Consider the following 18,907-nt stretch of genomic DNA (forward strand, 5'->3'; position numbering starts at 1 on the left):
TGTACCTAAATATACTACAAAATATAGGTAACTGTATTGTAATACTGATCAATTAATTTCCTTTTATTATATATATGGATTATTTTTAAATTGCCATAACAATATTGGTAATAAATTCTGTGACTAAATTTTAACGTTCATTGTATTTCAAAATAAATAACTACAACTAAAAAATATTCATACCATTTTGAGCATGTATTACTTCCTATTTAAGTCATGGGGTACATTTCCTTAAATACAAAATGAGATTTTACAATCCTTTTCTAACACAAGAAGCTTGGATACACTATTTTCTTTGAACCATTTCCATGGGCATTTCACAAATTATAGAGGCTTTGTGGTTCTAACTGAACAGGAACAGTGTTGTTATTTCCTAGGGCTTAATTGTAAGCTGCCCTATTTGAAGTCAGAGAAAAGGATAAGGCTAGATACACTATCTAATACATTAAATCTTTTGAGATTAAGATTAAATACAACTCTTAAAATATCAGTCTAGAAATTACCACAGCGTAACCTCATATTGACTAGCAACACACTGCCAAACACTGCTGCTACTTGAAAATTAGTTTTTAATACACAATGAAACAGATCCAATCTTCTCTATTAACTTTGAAAATGCCACTGTCTTATCAAACTCACATTAAAAGGTCTTTTAAATGTATTATAGGATTATCTATCTTCTTTTGAAATAGAAAGACTCTGTAAAGACTGGATCATGGGGAAATTATGTACCTAAAATACCCAGTATTCTCCACACTTGAAAAATACAATTATTTTGAATTTAAGTTCAATGAAAGCTAGAAAGTTATCATTTTTTAATCTATAAGAGAGAAAAATACACATTTAATATTTATTGGTAATCATTGTGAAACAAAGGAATGTGATACCTAAATAAATAAAACAATAACAATAAAAACAATAAAATAAAAACAAACACTAACACTTTGGAACAGGACAAACAAAAGGAAAGGAGATTTAAAAAGGGACAATTAAACTGATGAGTGTGAGGTAGATCTATTCTCTTCTTTCTGAGGAACTGCCACAGTGATTTTCATACTGGATGTAGAAGCCTGCACTCTCATCAGCAAAGGATGAGTGCTCGCTGTATTCCACATTCCCACAATCATAACCCATCACTTGTTTCATTGATTTTAGTCATTGTGTCCATGTAAAATGAAATCTCAAAGTAATTGATTAACATTTCCCTGATGACTAAGAATGCTGAACATTTGTTTCTCAGCCATTTGAGTGTTCTTTTCAGAATCACACCTGACTTCTCAACAGAGACTCTGAAAGCTAGAAGAAACTGAACAGACACCATGCAGACCCTAAGAGAACACAAAAGTCAGCCCAAGCTGCTTTCCCAGCAAAACTCTCAATCACCATAGATGGAGAGACCAAGATATTCCAGGACAAAACTAAATTTACACAATATCTGACCACAAATCCAGCACTACAAGGAAATATAGGTGGAAAAGCCAATACAAGGAGGGAAACTACATCCTAGTAAAAACAAGAAAATACCAGAGCAAGAAAACCAAAAGAGGAAAGACACACAGGCACAATTCTACCTCTAAAAGCAAAAATAGCAGGAAACAGCAACCACTACTCCTTAATATCTGCTAACATTAATGGCCTCAGATCCTCAATAAAAAGACATAGGCTATCAGACTGGATACATAAACAAAATCCAGCATTTTGCTGCATACAGGAAACCCATCTCAGACAAAAAGACAGACACTATCTCAGAGTAAAAGGTTGGGAAAAAAACCTTACAAGCAAACCGGCCCAAGAAGCAAGCTGGAGTGGCCATTCTAATATCGAATAAAGTAGATTTTCAACCAAAAGTTATCAAAAAAGATAAGGAAGGACACTTTTTACTCACTACAGAGGAAATCTGTCAGGAGGAACTCTCAATCCTTAACATATATGCTCCAAATACAAAAGCACCCACATTCATAAAAGAAACCCTACTAAAGCTCAAAAAATACATTTCACCCCACACAATAATAGTGGGAGACTTTAATACCCCACTCTCACCAATGGACAGACCATGGAAACAGAAACTGAACAAAGACACTGTAAAACTAGCAGAGACTTGGAACCAACTGGAATTAATAGATATCTACAAAACATATCATCCTAAAACAAAAGAATACACCTTCTTATCAGCACCTCATGGCACCTTCTCAAAAATTGACCACATAATTGGACACAGAACGAGCCTCCATCGATATAAGAAGATTGAAATACTCCCATGCATTCTTTCACATCACCATAGTCTAAGGTTGGTCTTTATAACAACAAAGACAACAAAAAGCCCATATACACATGGAAACTAAACAATGCTCTATTTAATGATAGTAGGGTCAAAGAGGAGGAGGAAATGGTCTGGAGGAAATGAATCAATTCCTAGACAGATACCAGATACTAAAGTTAAACCAGGACCAGGTAAACCATCTAAACAATCCCACAACACCTAAAGAAATAAAAGCAGTCATGAAAAGCCCCCCAATGAAAAAAGCCCAGGTCAAGATGGATTTAGTACAGAATTCCATCAGACATTTATTGATGACCTAATACCAATACTCTCCAAACTATTCCACAAAATAGAATCTGATGGAACACTACCTAACTCATTTTTCGAGGCCAAAATAACCCTCCTTCCTAAATCACACAAAGACACTACAAAGAAAGACAACTTCAGGCCAATCTCACTTACGAACATTAATGAAAACCTACTCAACAAAATCCTTGCAAACAGAATCCAAGAACACATCAAAATGATTATTCACCATGATCAAGTAGGCTTCGCCCCTGGGATGTAGGGATGGTTTAATACACGGAAATCCATCAACGTAATCTACCATATAAACAACCTCAAAGGAAAAAAAAAAAACACATGGGCATCTCACTAGATGATGAGAAAGCATTTGACAAAATTCAACACCTCTTCATGTTAAGTCTTGGAAAGAACAGGAATCCAAGGCCCATACCTAAATATAAGAAAAGCAATATATAGCAAACCAATAGCAATCATCAAACTTAACAGTGGAAAACTTAAAGCAATTCCACTAAAATCAGGGACTAGACAAGGCTGCCCACTCTCTTCCTACCTATTCAACATAGTACTGGAAGTCCTGGCCAGAGCAATTAGACAGCAAAAGGAAATCAAAAGGGATACAAATTGGAAAGGAAGAAGTAAAAACATCACTTTTTGCAGATGACATGATAGTGTATATAAGTGACCCCAAAAATTCCACCAGAGAACTTCTACAGTTGATAAAAAAATTCAGCAAAGTGGCTGCATATAAAATTAACTCTAACAAATCAGAAGCCTTCCTATACTCAAAGGACAAACATGCAGAGAAAGAAACTAGAAAAAAGATACTGTTCACATTAGTCACAAACAATATGAAATACCTTGGTGTGACTCTAACTAAGCAAGTGAAGGACATGCATGACAACTTCAAATCTCTGAAGAAGGAAATCGAGGGAGATCTCAGGAAATGGAAAGATCTTCCATGCTCATGGATTGGAAGGGTCAACACTGTTAAAATGGCCATCTTACCAAAAGCAATCTACAGATTCAACGCAATCCCTATCAAAATTCCAACCCAGTTCTTCATTGAGTTGGAAAGAGCAATGTGCAATTTCATCTGGAATAACCAAAGACCTAGAATAGCAAAATTCATCCTCAACAAGAAAACATCTGCGGAATCAACATCCCTGATCCCAAGCTATATTTCAAGGCAATTGTGCTAAAAACTGCATGGTACTGGTACAGAGATCTGCAAGTGGACCAATGGAATAGAATAGAAGATGCAGAAAGGAGCCCTCACATATATTATGGTCACTTGAGTTTTGACAAAGGAGTTGTAAACACTCAATGAAAAAAGGACAGCCTCTTCAACAAATGGTGTTGGTCCAACTGGCACTCAGCATGCAGAATGAAAATAGACTTTTTCTTATTTCCTTGTACAAAGCTCAAGTGCAAGTGGATCAAAGATCTCTACATTAAACCAGGTACACTGAAACTATTAGAACAGAAAGTAGGGAATACCTTGGAACACACAGGCACAGAAGAAAGTTTCAAGAACATGATTGGCTCATGCTCTAAGGTCAAATATTAAAAAATGGGACTTAATGAGATTGCAAAGTTTCTGTAAGGCTAAGGACTCTGTCAAGGAAACAAAACAGCAGCCAAGAGATTGGGAAAAGATTTTTACCAACCCCACATCTAATAGAGGCCTAATATTTAAGGTATACAAAGAACTCACGAAGTTAGACACCAGAGGATCAAACAATCCTATTAAAAAGTGGGGTACAGAGCTAAAAAAAACTTCTCAATTGAGGAATATCTAATGGCTGAGAAGCATCTGAGGAAGTGCTCGACATCCTTAGTCATCAGGGAAATGCAAATCAAAACTAACCTGAGATTTCACCTCACACCAGTCAGAATGGCTAAGATCCAAAATTCAGATGACAGCAGATGCTGGCAAGGATCTGGAATAAGAGGAACACTTCTCCACTGTTGGTGGGGTTGTAAGCTGGTATAACCACTCTAGAAATCAGTCTGGTGATTCCTCAGAAAATTGGACATAATACTACCTGAAGACCCAGTTTTTCCACTTCTGAGCATACACCCCATAGACGCTCCAATATACAACAAAAACACATGCAGCACAATGTTCATTGTAGCCCTATTTATAATAACCAGAAGCTGGAAAGAACCCAGGTGTCCTTTAGTAGATGAATGGATACAAAAATTGTGGTATATTTACACAATGGAGTACTACTCCGCTATCAGAAACAACAACTTTACGAAATTCTTAAGAAAATGTATGCATCTAGAGAATATCATCCTGAGTGAGGTAACTCAGTCACAAAAGAACAGACATAATATGCAGTCACTGATAATGGGATACTAACCCCAGAAAGCTCTGAACATCCCAGAAACAACTCACAGACTATATGAAGTTCAAGAAATACAAAGGCAAAAAAAAAAAAAAAAAAGATCATTATGGTTAATCTTTACACACCAAGAAAAGTCTGACTATTTCCAGGTTACATCTTGTTTTACATGTAGTTTATGCTCATTGTAACTAGTTAGATTTTAATGCATACTATCAAACCTCTAAAAAAAATCAAATACTGACAAAATGTATTCATATACTTTTATGCAAAAACGCTTTTAAAATCTGTACATGTATCTTTTTTAAAATAAAGTTGTTCAATTTAAAAAATGTCAGTCCTAGTCATATACTATTTACAAGTCATGCATTTTATATTTAAAAACCCAAAATAAATGACACCAAACAATGTAGCCCAAGAGAAAATACAAAAATACATATCAATTATTATTAGGAAACAAAAAAGATCACAGTAAGATTCCCAAACAGATTTCTTAGTGGGTAAATTCAACATTTAGTAGCAAGTTATTGACAGTTTTAAGAATAAGGTTTACTAGAACCAAGCTGGGAATATTTACTTATGTATTGTCCAAGGCTTCTTTTGTGCTAAGATTGCAGGGTTTAACAGTTGTGACTTGTGACTCTGTCTCCTACATCCTAAAAGAACAAACCTATGATACAACCTTTTTCTAATCACCAGATAGTCTTTATGACATTAAGACCCAAAGAAACACCAATCTGATTTTTTCAAGATACATCATTAACATTCCATTTTCTCTTATACTCACACTAAATAAGCAGCATAGAATATACTTTAATCAGTAAAGTTTTAAGAGCACTGTCTTAGGGTTTACATTGCTGGGAAGAGACACCATGACCACAGCAACTCTCTTGCAGCTTCAGAGGTTTACTCCATTATCATCATGGCAGAAAGGTTGGCAGCATGCAAGCAGACAACGTGCTGGAGGAGCTGAGAGTTCTACAACAGGATTTGCAAGCAGGAGGACAAGAACATTGGCCTGGCTTGAACACCTGAGACCTCAAAGGCTGTCCAGTGCCACTCTTCCTTCAATACCACACCTACATGAACAAGGTCATACCTCCCAGTACTAACAGTCTCTGAGCGTATTGGGCCTTTTTTATGCAAACTACCACAGAAGTGTTTGTTCAAGTTGTTAAGTATAAATAGTAAAAGGAAATATAATAGTTGTATAGTTTAGAAAGGACCCTACAAATAATTATGCAGATTTGTGTAAAACTAGTAATGTCTTGTGTTGGTTTTTTTTTTGGGGTGGGGGTAATGGTATACATACTCTAAATCTTTAACTATGGTAAAATAGTATGAACCGGATTAATAACTTTTTTAGAAAAGTGTGCATGTATGTATGTATGTACACACACACACACACACACACACACACACACACACACACACACACACTCTTTTGGTTTTAAAATCTGAGGTGCACAGATCCAGAAACAAAATACATAGTATAAAATTTAGCTAACTCCTATTCTATTAACCTCCAACATTTTATCCTTATGTAAAATAAGACCTCACTGTACAGCTGGATTGACACACATCACTATACCTTGCTATAAAGCTTAATTTATAAATGAAGTACTAAGAGAAATAGCAACCAAGAAACAGTAATTATAGAAAGGTCCTGTAGTGAGTTATTTAATCACAGTATTCATCTTAAAATACTATTATAGTTATCCTCCTTCCTTTATGTGTGATATAATAGTTACTACTATTTGAATGTTTTAGACTAACTATTCTTGAATGTTTTAGAGCCATTATTAAGTATTATAAAATAAGGGTTAGTTGAATACAGCATTTCAGTACCTGACAACATGATCTGATAAATGGGCTGACTAGTATGTAACCATATTGCAAGTAGAATATGTGGTAGAGACGTGATGGTAGAGATGAAACATGATCCAAAACAGAGTGGGAAGACAGATGATCTCATCAACTCAGAATCATGTGCTATCTAAAACTTATAAATTCTTATTTCTATTTTTCAGACAAAAAGTTTATCATTGAAACTGAAACTGCAGGAAACAAAATGAACAATTAGGCAAGTCTAACCTGGGTCCCGTGGATAGCATTCAACCAGGATAGCTATGAATGTAGCCCAAAATATTAATGATCTCATATCACAGTGTCAAGATAACCAATAAAATAGCTATGAGAACATGTAACTAATAGGTATTAGGCAGCACACAGACAATTCTATGGGGTAACCTGGCATTACATGTGTGTATGTACGTATGTACACAATGCACACACTCACTCAGTGCCTAGATGATGTTTTATTTTATTGTCCCTAGAAGTTTTGGTTTATTCACTAATTTCTTCTCTTTAACTCTTTATTCTGTGTAATCCTGAGTGCTGGGATTAAAGGTGTGTACCACCACTGCCCAGCCACAGTTCTAAATGCAATAATTAAAATGCAAATATATGATTCATTTCTAAACACAAGGTCATATTTTCTATGATTGAAAGCCAGAAGCAAAATTAAGCTCACTTAAATTATATATGGTGAAGAATGCATAGAGTAATAGCATAATAAGGAGATCAAAGTACTGATCTAAAATGGTTTTTAAACATATCACTCCTACATTTTATTTAAATGAAAGGTGCTAAAAAATTATCTGTATAAATGAAATACCAAAACAATAATACATAACTTTTGTTTAAAATTCAATGGCTAATTGAAAACTATTTATACATTAAATGTGTATTGTACTACAAGAAATAACATTTCTGCTTAGCTAGAATAGAAATCCAGCCACTCTTAAAAGTTATGATGGATTTTAACATACAATATTTTAAGAAATAGTTTTATTTCTTATTATATACTGATATAGTAGATCACACTTGTAATCCTAGTGCTTGGGAGACCAAGACAGGAGATCACTATGAGTTAAGACACCCATGGGCTCTATAGTGATTTTTAAGACCAGCCTGGAATACAGAGAGAAACTGTATGTTATAAAGGAAACAACAAAACTAAAAAAACAATAGCAAAAAATAAAACAGAAAGAGAGATAGTTAAAGACCACCTTAGGTTACTATATGAGATCTTAAAAAAAAAAAAAAAAAGGCAACAACAAAAGTCAAGGAAAAGAACTAAAGAAAGTTGCAAATAATTATACAAATTTTTAATTTTAGAAGACTATGTAATCATTTAATGTAATGGATACTTTCCTATTTTTAAATATTATTTCTGACAGCTACAGCACTGTTTCCAAATTTAGAGTTAAGGCTATATATTATTTCATTTTAATTGCAGTAATAAAGTTCTTTCAATCTATTTTCTGTTAACTTTAGAAATTTCCTTATTAGTATCAGAACATGTTTTACTAGTTGACCTTAATCATTTAATCTTTAAGACTGCTGTATAAAGAAAGTTACTTAATAAATATATCACTCGATGATGATGATGTTTTAGTCAATCATAGATCATACTTTATTACCATAGTCCCAAAAAATGATACAGCCTAGTGACCCTGTGTATCCTCATAGTCTGTGTGTCTATTGTAGCATGTTCATAGAATAAGGAATGTGCTTAAAAGCACATTTATATAAATATATTCATGGTTGATACTAAGTAATCCATGACTATGATCATAAATGAGAATATGTAAGACACAAGAGTAAACATTAAAAGAAAAACCATAAAATTGAAAAAACTCTATTCCAAAGACCAAATAAAACATCAATGAAATTACAATTTTTACTAAGTTAATAGATAGCAAAGAAATGATAATTGTTTTGAAGTCACAATTTCCTCCGTTTACTGCCACCTCCAATATATAAATACAACAAAAATATCCATGTACAATTTCCCCAAAACCATGTCTATATACTAAGATTCACAGTTTCTGGGCTTATTTTTCCACCACTTAAACTGTGGATCATTGCGATCATGTGAGAATGTTTGTTTAACTCCTCTTGCTGAAGTTTCACCAAAGACTCTTTCTCTTCCAAACGACCTTCTAATTGAGTCTTCTGCATTTCTAGAGAGGAAGCCTGAGGCACAAGGAAAGAATGATAAGAAACAGAGCATAAATAGGTCAGAAAGGTTTTTCATCTGAGATATTGTAAGTGTCCTTTACTTTTTATTTGTGTCACTTTAGAACAGATTATACATACACTTTAAATAGATTCTGTAGTGATTTTAAGACAAACTAATAGGAATTGAAACTTAAATGATCTTTTAAGTCAACGATAATAGCCAGCACACAGGAGGCAGGTGGATTTCTGTACATTCAAGGCAAAATTGTCTACATAGTGAGTTTCAGGCCAGCTAGGGCTACAAAATAAGACCTCTTTTCTCTGTCTCTGTCTGTCCGTCCATCCGTCTGTCTGTCTGTCTGTCTGTCTGTCTGTCTGTCTCTCTCTCTCTCTCTCTCTCTCTCTCTCTCTCTCTTTCTCTCTCTCACACACACACAAACACACCAGCCAATATAGCAGTACTTTATTTTCAAGAACTATTACACACTATCACACTATGTAGTACTTAAGAAATAATTGTGTTAATGCAGACTTTTTCCAAACAGTCATTCTCTCAAGTTTAAAGCTCCTTGGGTCACATTTGCTCTACAGCAGTTCCGGTCTGAAGTAGGGTTCATCTTAACTCTTTTGGTAGTGAATGGGCTAGAAAGCAGAATTCATAGCTATATCTCAAGTTATGTAGTCATAATATACAAGCAGTAGATTAAATTTATAATGTTGTATCTATTATTTGGGTCATAGATAATTTCAGACTCCATTTTCTCAATGGTAAGTTAGAAGTGCTAATATTTTGATAATTATATATGTCAAAGAAAAGATAATAGAGAAAAAATTAGGAGTTCTTTGCAAATAAAAAGGCTCTAAACAATATAAAAATCATAACTACTTATATAAGTAGACAGAGTTATCAACCTATATAAAACTACCAATATGCCACATGAAGACCTACAAACCCTTTCTATAGTCTCTACACACTTAAAAACTAAGTATACACATAAGAAATCTTCAATGACTTTAAAATCACTAAAAAAAAAAAAAAAAAAAAAAAAAAAAAAAACAGAAACTAATCTACCCATGTTCATCTTTTCAAAATCTAGTTTTTCATTTTTCTACAATGTAAAACTGAGGAGTCTTACCTTAATACTCAACTCTTTTCTTATCTGTTCTGTTCTGCTTAATTCTTTTCTAAGGATATCAATGGTTTCCTGCTTATCTTCCTTTTCCTTTAGTAAAGCATTAATTTTTTCTTCTTGGGATTTTGCTTTTTTATGCAAATCTAGAAACAAACAGTTTTTTAATACTCATGAAATACTTATGAAGAAGTTAAGTAGCTAGTATAAAAGAAAATGAGGAATATCAAATGTCTTGGAAATTTTTTTATATATAAAATTTAATGACTCAAAAACACAGCTGAAGGGAGAGAGAGATGGCTCAGAAGGTAGAAGTGTTTACCATCACCTGAATGAATGAATCCCTGGAACCTACACAGTGGAAGAGGAGATCTGCCTCTCCTAGGTTATCCTCTTACCTCTACATGGGCAGCTCCTATCCCCACCCAATAGAGGTAAAGAATAAGTAAACACAATACCCCCAAATTCTTTCTTTTGACCAGTATTCTGTATAAAATAGCAAGTCTTTATATCTTTCTCTGTTCTAAGCAAGCACTGGGAGTAGGGAGGAGGGAAACACACAAAACATAAGGGCTACTAGAAATTGGGGAGCAAAAATCATGGCAAAAAACAAAACAAAACAAAAACAAACAAACAAACAAACAAACAAAAACATGCCTGGGCTCTCTACACACTAAGGAAAACAGCAATGGCTGTGTAAGTCATTTCACAGAGGACAGCATTTAGAGATTAGTAACTGTATGTTACCCAGTACTGCCACCTGCTGTCATGTTCAACATTTTATTTTTAAAAGGGCCATCATTTCTTGTAACCCCTACAGTTAAAATAAAAGACCATATTTGCTACTTGATCACATTAATGAAAATGCTTTTGTGAAGGTTCAAAGAGAAGGAAAACTGTTTAGGAATTAAAAATGTAAAAACTATGAGAAGCTAGGGCTTAAGAGATAGTTCAGCAGTTTAGAGCAGACACTGCTTTGTAGAAAATTTATCCAGCACCTCTTCCATTGCCATTTCTACTACCTATATATACACGAAGAATAAGGATAATATAAACAAAATTCTTAAAATACAATAGGAAAATAAATAGTAGTAATTAACTAAAATAAACCATGCTGATTGTCTTCGAAAGCAAACTATGATGAAAACATGTTCAGTGTTTCAAACAAAGCAACTTACTTGATAGTTTACTTTCTCTGTCTGCTAACTGGCTCTGGATTTCTTTTTTCTGTTCTTCTGTCTCTATCAATTGAGCAGTAGTTCTGAAGTTATAAAAGAAAAATTATTGAATCAAATTACTTGTTCTATTTTTCCTCCAAAAGTATGAAGTAAAAATCATAAGAACTGTAATTATGTATAAATAGGACAAATTTATATTTTAAACTAAAAGAAGAGTTCTATTAGTCATTAACAAAAAACAATCTTCTACGTAATCATTGTTCACCCTAAAAAACAAATAATGAAAATATAGAACTAAAGATTTTACTTTTCATTTTGTTGCTTGAGGGACTCGTTCAACTTTTTCATTGTCTCAATGTGTTTATTCAGGGACTCGCAGGCAGTCTGTAGGTCAGTGTTCTTCTTTTCAGCAGCTTCATTTCTAAGAAGACAATGAGATGTGTTAGTGTCTTCGTGGAGGAAAGCAGTCAGGCCACCTGGAATTACCTATCAACATTGTAAATGTTTATGCTTACACTCTTGAACTACATACACCGTTTACGTAAGTAGCTCACAGAATGACTCAATAACAATAAAAGGCAAATTAAGTAGTAACACTAATTTCTGTGGCTTTAGGTAAAATGACATGAAATTCCCAATATTTAACTAAAACTTGCTAAAATAGCCAACTGTCAGTTTTAATATCTGTGGAAACTAAGTTGATTCAATCACTTCTTTACGCACAGATTTGTGTGTACACAAGATTTTATGCCTGTGCCATGGTGTGAGTGTGTTAATGTGAGCACACTGACTCTCTCCTACCATGAATGTTCTGGAGATCCAACCTGATTCATCTTGCTGGCCCTCATTTAGTAATATACCAGAGTTTCATCAAAACTGGCAGCCAGCCCACAGGTTGCTGGGTGCTTGGAAGAGCTGCAGGAGCACTTTCCATCCTAACTGGATGGGTGAGTCAACTTGTTCTGCCCACTGTCTATCCTGGGAGAGGCCACCCACAACTCTCACAGTGCATACTTCCTCCCCAAGGCCAGACCCCGCCCAGCCACATCAGGACTAGGCACTGAAATCAACCAAATGCAAACAAAAAGAACTATACAAAGAATCAACAAAACCAAGAGCTGCTATTTTGAGAAAATCAACAAGATTGATATACCCTTAGCCAGACTAACCAGAGGGCACAGAGAGAATATCCAAATTGACAAAATCAGAAATGAAAGGGGAGACATAACAGAAACTGAGGAAATTCAGAAAATCATCGGATCCTACTACAAAAGCCTGTACTCAACAAAGAATCTAGAGGAAATGGACAATTATCTAGCTAGATACCAGATACCAAAATTAAATCAGGATCAGATAAACCATCTAAACAGCCCTATAACCCCTAAAGAAATAGAGGTAGTCATCAAAAAAATTCCCAACCAAAAAAGTCCAGGATTTAGTTGCAGAATTCTATCAGACCTTCATAGAAGACCTAATGTCAATACTCTCCAAACTACTCCACAAAATAGAAACAGAACACTACCCAACTCATCCTTCAAAGCCATAATTGCGCTCATTTCTAAACCACATAAAAACCCTACAAAGAAAGAGAACTCAGACCAATTTCCCTCATGAACTTTGATGCAAAAATACTCAATAAAATCCTTGCAAACCAAATCCAAGAACATATTAAAACCATCACATGTAAGGATGTAAGGATGATTTAATATATGGAAATCCATCAATGTCATCCACTATATAAACAAACTCAAAAAAAAAAAAATCACATGATTATCTCTCAGGATGCTGAGAAAGCATTTGACAAAATTCAATACACCTTCATGTTAACAGTCTTGGAAAGGTTAGGTATTCGAGGCTCATATTTAAACATAGTAAAAGCAATGTACAGCAAACCAGAAGCCAACATCAAAGTAAATGGTGAGAAATTTGAAGCAATTCCACTAAAATCAGGGACTAGACAAGGCTGCCCAATGTCCCCCTACCTATTCAATATTTGCAGATGATATGATAATATACTTAAGTGACCCCAAAAATTTCACCAGAGAATTTTTACAGCTGATAAACACCTTCAGCAAAGTGGATGGATCTAAAATTAACTCACACAAATCAGTAGCCTTCCTTTACTCAAAGGCAAAACAGGCCCAGAAAAAATTAGAGACTTGAAATAATTCACAGTAGTCACAAAGAATATAAAATATCTTGGTGTGACCCTCACCAAGAAAGTGAAGGATCTGTACAACGAGAACTTTGAAGTCTCTGAAAAAGAAAATTTAGGAAGATCTCAGAAAATGGAAAGATCTCCCATGCTCATGGATTGGAAGGACCAAAATGGCCATCTTGCCTAAGGCAATCTACAAATCCAATGCAATCCCCATCAAAATTTCAACTCAATTCTTCATAGAGTTAGAAAGAGCAATTTGCAAATTATTTGGAATAATAAAAAACCCAGGATAGCAAAAACCATTCTTAACAATAAAAAACCTTCTGGGGAAATCACCATTCCTGACCTCAAGCTGTATTACAGATCAATTGTGATAAAAAAAAATATGCCTGGTATTGGTACAGAGACAGGCAGGTAGACCAATGGAATAGAATCAAAGACCCAGAAATGAAATCACAGTCCTGTGGTCATTTGATCTTTGACAAAGGAGCTAAAAATATTCAATGGAAAAAGGGCAGCCTCTTCAACTGGCAGTCAGCATGCAGAAGGATGCAAATAGATTTCTTTTTAATCTTCTTATATAAAGCTCAAGTCCAAGTGGATCAAAGACTGTCACATAAAACCAGATACACTGAAACTAACAGAAGAAAAAGTGGGAAAGAGCTTACAATACATAGGCCCATGGGAAAATTTCCTGAACACAACACCAATGGCTTTATGCTCTAAGATCAAGATAAACAAATGGGATCTCAAGAAATTGCAAAGCTTCTGTAAAGCTAAGGACACTGTTAAGAAGACAAGATAGCAGCCTACAGATTTGGAAAGGATCTTTACTAATTCTACACCTGATAGAAGGCTAGTATCCAATATCTACAAAGAACTCAAGAAGAGAATCAAATAATCCTATTAAAAAATGGGGTAAAGTGCTAAACAGAGACTTCTCAACAAAGGAATATCGAATGACTGAGAAGCGCCCAAGAAATGCTCAACATCCCTAGTCATCAGGGAAATGCAAATCAAATGAACCCTAAGATTCCACCTCACACCAGTCAGAATGGCTAAGATCAAAAACTCAGATGACAGCAGATGCTGGCGAGGATCTGGAATAAGAGGAACACTTCTCCACTGTTGGTGGGGCTGTAAACTGGTACAACCACTCTGGAAATCAGTCTGGCGATTCCTCAGAAAATTGGACATAGTCCTATCAGAAGACCCAGTTACTCCACATCTGGGCATATACCCAAAAAGTAGCTCCAACATCTAACAAGGACACATGCTCAACCATGTTCATAGCAGTCTTATTTATAATTGCCAGAAGCTGGAAAGTACCTAGATGTCCTTCAACAAAGGAATGGATACAGAAATCATGGTACATATACACAACAGAGTACTACTCAGCTATTAAAAATGAGTTCATGAAATTCCTGGGCAAATGGATGGAACTTGAAGCTATCATTCTGAGTGAGGGAACCCAGGCACAAAAGGGCACTCATTGTATGTACTCACTTATAAGCAGATATTTGCCCCAAAAGATCTGAATACCCAAGAAACCATTCACAGAACTTATGAAGCTCAAAAAACAGGAAGAATCTGAGAACCCAGAATGTGGATGCCTCAGTCCTTCTAAGAAGGGAGAACAAAACACTCTCGAGAGAAAATACAAGGTCAAATAGATGAGCAGGGATTTTAGAAAAGATCTACAGAGACTGCCTCACCTGGAGAAGCACCCGATATGCAGCCACAAAACCCAAGCACTAATGGTGATGCCAAGCGGTGTTTACTGGCAGGAACCAGACATGGATGCCTCCTCAGAGGCTCTGCCAGATTTATACAGATACAGATGAGGATGTTTGCAGCTAAACATCAGACTGAACACAGGGACCCTAATGAAAGAACTATAGAAAGGACTGAAATAGCTGAAAGGTTTGCAACCTCATTGGAAGAGCAACACCATCATCAGCCAAAGCACTGAGATGAAGACAGCGATTGGGAGAGGGAGCACCTTCATGCAAGCAAGTTGAGGGGGAGGAGGGAAGGGAGGCAGGGAGGAGATAACATTTGAAATGTAAATACAGAGAATATCCAATACTGTTGAAAAAAATTCATATATGATTTTCTTATAATAGTAGTTTTGGATTTATGGATTTATATATGGATAGTATTTGTTAAAAGAGTATTGTATAGTAGTTATATTTGTGCCATAATAGTAATCACTGGGTGAATAAACTTTGTTTCTTATATTAAAAAAAAAGTACTGCACCACAGAAGTGTCTCTGTATCAAGCACTATTTGTTCTAGATAGACCATAGTAATCAAGTCAGTGACTGAAACAAAGAAGCTTGTTCTTGAGAAGTTACTCTCCAGATAAGCTGTGATTTTATAAATAAGTTAAAAAAGTAAATTAAGAAATAAAGAGTTTTCTACTCTAACTTTGTCAACGAGTTTGAGGAATACAGTTCATGTGCTATAACTTTTAAAATACTATTACTTCATACCTATTGTTTCTGTCCTCATTTAGCTCATGCTTAGGCAGTTTTAAATCTCTATGAACTACTTTCTTAATGTTGTCACATCAAGAAATGTTCTCAGAATCACTAGAATTGAGATGTGGCATATTCACTGAGGACAGCTATTTACCTCTGAACAAGTTCCATGTAGGACTTGGTCAGTATTTCATGTTCTTCAGCCACAGACTCCAACTTCTTACTGTGTTGAAAGAGATGCTCAATATCATTTTGGGCTCTTTCTGACTCGAGCTGCTGTGACTTCAGCAACACACTAAGCTCTTCGTTTTTTCTCTCAACGTCTCGTAACATACCGGCAAGTGTTCGTGCCTCAAGAGAAAAGGAAACATGCATTTTCCACTATCACATGCACCATACTGTCACGCCGGGGCAGAACGTACCACAGTGGTGGTAGTTCCACTGCATAGTTTGCCTACTTAAAATCTAGCCATCACAGCTTAAGTACACTATGTGATGTTGGCACAACAAAGCTGTCTAACATTTCTTCTCAGACTGTATTAAATAATGCATGCATGTAATATAAGCACACATTATATTAGTAAACTGTACAGTTTAAAACAACGACCAAACATCTAATACAGCATCTACTGGCTATAGAAAATTAAATCCATTTTGTACTCTTTAATCTTTCAAATCCGATTCAGGTTTCCCATACATAACATACATGAAACTCACATCTAAACACAAAACATATTTCATATCCCTCATACACATAACACGAAGGTAATTTTACAGAAGTTAAATTTGTGTATAAAAGAGGTCCAGAGTAAAAATTTTTCTACCTACAACATCATGATAGCATTCAAAATCACTTTTAAGAACTGAATTAATTAGTCTTTTTGTGTGTGAGTATGTTTATGTCTGGGTATATGCATACTGTCACATGTGGAGGACAGAGACAAGCTTGTGAAAAACAGTTTTCACTTTCTACCGTATGTGTCCTGGGATTGAATTTAGCTTATCAGGGTTAGTGACAAAGACCTTTACTTACTGCTCTATCTCACCACCTCAGATACATGTGTTAGTGACACATCTGTAACCAGTACTGTGACGGTTTGCATTTCTCTAATCAGACGTGTTTTACTGATACAGTGTACAGACCTCGGTCTCTGCTTGCGTTCTTTGACAGCGATACTGAGCAATCAGTCTGTCAGCCTGTGCAAGGGCCAGGGCTTTTGCTTCCAGGAGATCTTGTAACCTGCTCTCTTTAGACTAAAAGAAAATACACACCGTTAATGTCCATTGTTTAGAAAAACGTGTGTGTAATGCATATATCATTAAAATAAGCGTGTACTTACGGCTAATGTGGAAAGTTTCATCTCATAAACATCCATTATGTCAGATATTCTTATATCATTAATTTGATCCTTTACCTGGTTTTAACAGAGTTCAATTCAAAAAATAATACATTTAATGAAAGAATGAAAATCTACTTTATAACTAAATCATCAAAGCTAAAGAGTAAAATGTATGTTATATGAGGTAGGTTACAAATAATTCATTAATTTGGCTATCAGAGCAAGGTTCAATATCCATATGGTGATTTTTAAAATGTTTCTTATTCCTGTGGGCAGACAGGAAAGGAATAGAATAAAAAATAACCGCTGGTTTTTATTTTATTTCTTAATGTTTAATTTTTAAAATTATTTTTCTCTGAAAAATGGCCAGATTTTACTTTTCACGTCAAAGCATAATGTCACAGATCAGCTGACACTTGGCACTATCACTCACCATCACTCCAGCCTGCAGTCTCTCTATGAGGTCCTCAATGTTCAATGCGGGAGCACTCTCTTTTGAAAGAGGAGGCGTTAGGCACTTGGCTGATGCAGATAAGCAGTGATTTAAGGGCTGCAAAGCTCCTTTCCTGGGCAGATGCTCCGTTTCTTGCTGTCTGTATACATTGTTAGCTGCTATACTTTCTCCAAGTCTTAATAAGAAAAAGGAAGTAAAATCAATCAGAAAAAGAGAGCAAAAGGCAGAACTATTACAAAACTATGGTATCATTTGAAATAAATCTTTATTGGGAACTATAAGTCTCCAAAAATACTGCAAATCATATTCTTGGCAAGCACAATAAAATAAGGTTGGGAGAAACATTCTCAGTTTTCCAGAGGGCTCTTTTCTACTTACAATCCTTTACACTGACAATTCCATGTTTAGTTTGGAGACATATTAGCACTAGTTAGTGAGTGTGGATTATCTGCAATAAGTACAAAGTTTCTATATCCCTCAGAACAACCTTCTAATCATAGAGGGTATCGCTGGTCTGATCTATGCTTCCCTCTGACATTTGTTTTTTCTCACACATTGTCTTCATCACACTGACTTCTGGTCTGCTCCACTGAAAGCTAATCCTGTTTATCTCTTAAGGCCTTGAATGAGCTGTTCCTTTATCTGAAACTCTCCTACCAGAATAGGGTTGGTTCCTTCTTACCCTAAGATCCTGGTTCAAATTTACCTCTCCAGAGGCCTTCATTAATGCTCTATGTAACATAAATAGTCCTTCCTTCCTCTAGTGAAAGGCATTATATGAAACTTAATATTTTTAAAATAATAACATAAAATATAATCATATAGAACAAAACTAACACAGCAGAATTGGACAAAACAAACAAAAAGAGAAGAGCCGAAGAGAACTTAAAGAATCAGAGACCAACTCACTCATACACTGAAATCTCACAAAATTACTGGAAGCCATATGTATTGGCAGAGGACCTGGCACAGACCTGTGCAGCCTTCTCCTTTCAAAGATCCCCTAAGGTCTGAGGGAAGGCATTTAATGGAGACATAGTGTTTTAGGTCTCTCACTTTTCTCTTTTCATACTGTATGACTACGGCTCTCTATTTGTATTTGTCCCATCTATTGGAGCTCTTTTCTGATGATGGCTAAGCAGGGCCCTGATCTACAAGCATAGTAGATCATTTTATTGTCACCCCCACTTCTGAAAAGAAGAGTAGTATTTGGTTTTACTC

The 18,907-nt window shown here is 35.3% G+C and overlaps 1 protein-coding gene across 1 annotated transcript in view; it reads right to left on the minus strand.

Annotated features, from left to right (window-relative positions):
* Nucleotides 1-8,784: 8,784 nt before the first annotated feature.
* Nucleotides 8,785-18,907, minus strand: part of CIP2A (cellular inhibitor of PP2A) — a gene marked incomplete at both ends in the record, with an annotated part of 28,958 nt that continues 18,835 nt past the window's right edge. The window contains 8 exons of the mRNA XM_080918939.1: nt 8,785-8,955; nt 10,077-10,216; nt 11,249-11,331; nt 11,556-11,669; nt 16,047-16,243; nt 17,036-17,146; nt 17,233-17,307; nt 17,666-17,861. Of these exons, the coding sequence (XP_080775065.1) occupies nt 8,785-8,955; nt 10,077-10,216; nt 11,249-11,331; nt 11,556-11,669; nt 16,047-16,243; nt 17,036-17,146; nt 17,233-17,307; nt 17,666-17,861 (1,087 nt within the window). The remainder of the gene's footprint in view (nt 8,956-10,076; nt 10,217-11,248; nt 11,332-11,555; nt 11,670-16,046; nt 16,244-17,035; nt 17,147-17,232; nt 17,308-17,665; nt 17,862-18,907) is intronic.

The sequence above is a fragment of the Micromys minutus genome (assembly GCF_963924665.1).
Source record: "Micromys minutus genome assembly, chromosome: 7".
NCBI classification, from domain to species: Eukaryota; Metazoa; Chordata; class Mammalia; order Rodentia; family Muridae; genus Micromys; species Micromys minutus.